Source organism: Sinocyclocheilus grahami, unplaced genomic scaffold, assembly GCF_001515645.1.
Source record: "Sinocyclocheilus grahami isolate Dianchi unplaced genomic scaffold, SAMN03320097.WGS_v1.1 scaffold788.1, whole genome shotgun sequence".
Classification (NCBI taxonomy): Eukaryota; Metazoa; Chordata; class Actinopteri; order Cypriniformes; family Cyprinidae; genus Sinocyclocheilus; species Sinocyclocheilus grahami.
In genome coordinates, this window is record NW_015505967.1 from 461,208 (window position 1) to 462,827 (window position 1,620).

The 1,620-nt window shown below is 38.1% G+C and overlaps 1 protein-coding gene across 1 annotated transcript in view; it reads right to left on the bottom strand.

Moving 5' to 3' along the window:
• The window catches only part of LOC107561701 (drebrin-like), a 23,228-nt gene that overhangs the window by 2,082 nt on the left and 19,526 nt on the right, over positions 1-1,620 (bottom strand). Inside the window, exon 12 of the mRNA XM_016246179.1 lies at positions 5-248. Within this exon, the coding sequence (XP_016101665.1) occupies positions 5-248 (244 nt within the window). The remainder of the gene's footprint in view (positions 1-4; positions 249-1,620) is intronic.

A 1,620-nucleotide genomic window follows, 5' to 3' on the forward strand; every position in this document is an offset into this window, starting at 1 on the left:
GAGCGGCTGCGGGAGAGCAGGGGAGGAGCTGGCAAGATGAGGCTCTGGGGTGTCCTCCATCAGGTCCATAATGTGGCTGGGGGCCTGGGAAGGGGCCATAGCGGGCTCTGGGCCACTGCCCCACAAGTCTAGCAGGCTGTCGTCTGTGCTGGATAATGGAGCGGTGCTACTGGGCTGGGGGGAAACACTTGGAGAGGTCTTGACGAAGCTGGATTCCAGCACTGGAGTTTGCTTGGGAGTGTCAAAGGCTGGAGGAAAGAAAAAGAACATTCAAGAAATACGGAACTATATTGTGCAAGAACATTTTGTGCAATTAACTCCAAAGAACAGCAATTTGGAACATGGAACTTGTATATGCAATGCATTACTAAAACACCCAGGGGGCCCAAAAGGGTGCTTTTTTTCTTTGTTTAACTGTTGCATCTAAAGAAAATGAATTATATGAATCTATTTTACAGATAATATTTGAATAAATTCTTTTCATTTTACTAAAGTGACAATGTATGTCCATTTATTAAATTTGACTAGTGTTCAAGTTAAAAAATTTATGTATATTTGGGGTATAAATTGTTCCATGTGATTACATGACATTCAGTTTGAGGGGTAAAATCAGCTGCTCAATTTTTTTTACAATGTTTAAAGGTATTCATAACACCATATAATATATACCAAATACACTTCAGTTCAGTCCTTTCGTTTTAAGGAAGTATTCATGGTTAAAATCAATGATTTTTAAGGGTATGTTTTCTTACTGTTCTGATTATGAGCAGTAAATTCAGCCCCAGTGAAGTGCTTTTCTTAAGTACATTTAGTGCAGGGTTTACACACATGAGCTGAAAAAATCAGTCAGCTGTGAAGGCAAACACAACCTGGACAAACAAATGAGCCCCAGGCCGCATCACAGGGGCCAGTTTGCATGCAAGAGATGATTTCGAGGGAGCAATAACAGCCTCCCAACTGTGTAAATAATTAAGCTGAGATTCAACATTTTACGTCCCAAATAGGACATTGTGGAAGAATCTGTTTCTGGATCTAAAATGTTTAGTATTAAAAATAACGCTGTTGCTTCAGATATAGTATGCATGCATTGTATGTCCTTTGTTTCTTTTTCTTCATTTCATTCAAAAAGCACTCAGCTGAAACAATGAAACAGGTTCTGTGCAAAAAGTTGGTAGCAAGAATGTGTCATGGATAAAACAAACTAATGATAAGTCTAAAAATAAGATATTAAGGAATATAATAAAACTATGACTTACATTTTTTTTTGGCACATCGCCACCTAATGGTCGGGAGATATGAAAAATGGTTTGGCCAAAAATCATAAGGCTGGTGTTTTTAGATTTGGAGTAACATACCTAGTCGAACGATAACCCAATTTTCCACTGACCATGCACTGAAGGTACTCGAAAAGTTTGAAAGTAAAAAAAACGCTAATAACTTTTGATTAGTTTTGCCTATTATCGCGAGACTGGTGTTAATAGATTCTTTGGACCATGCTGAGAACCTTGATACCAATTATGCCATAATTGACCATTTTGATTTTCTTTGAAAACCTACTTTTTCAAACTCCTCCTAGACCATTGGGCTGATTTTCACCAAATTTGACACAGATTTTGGATA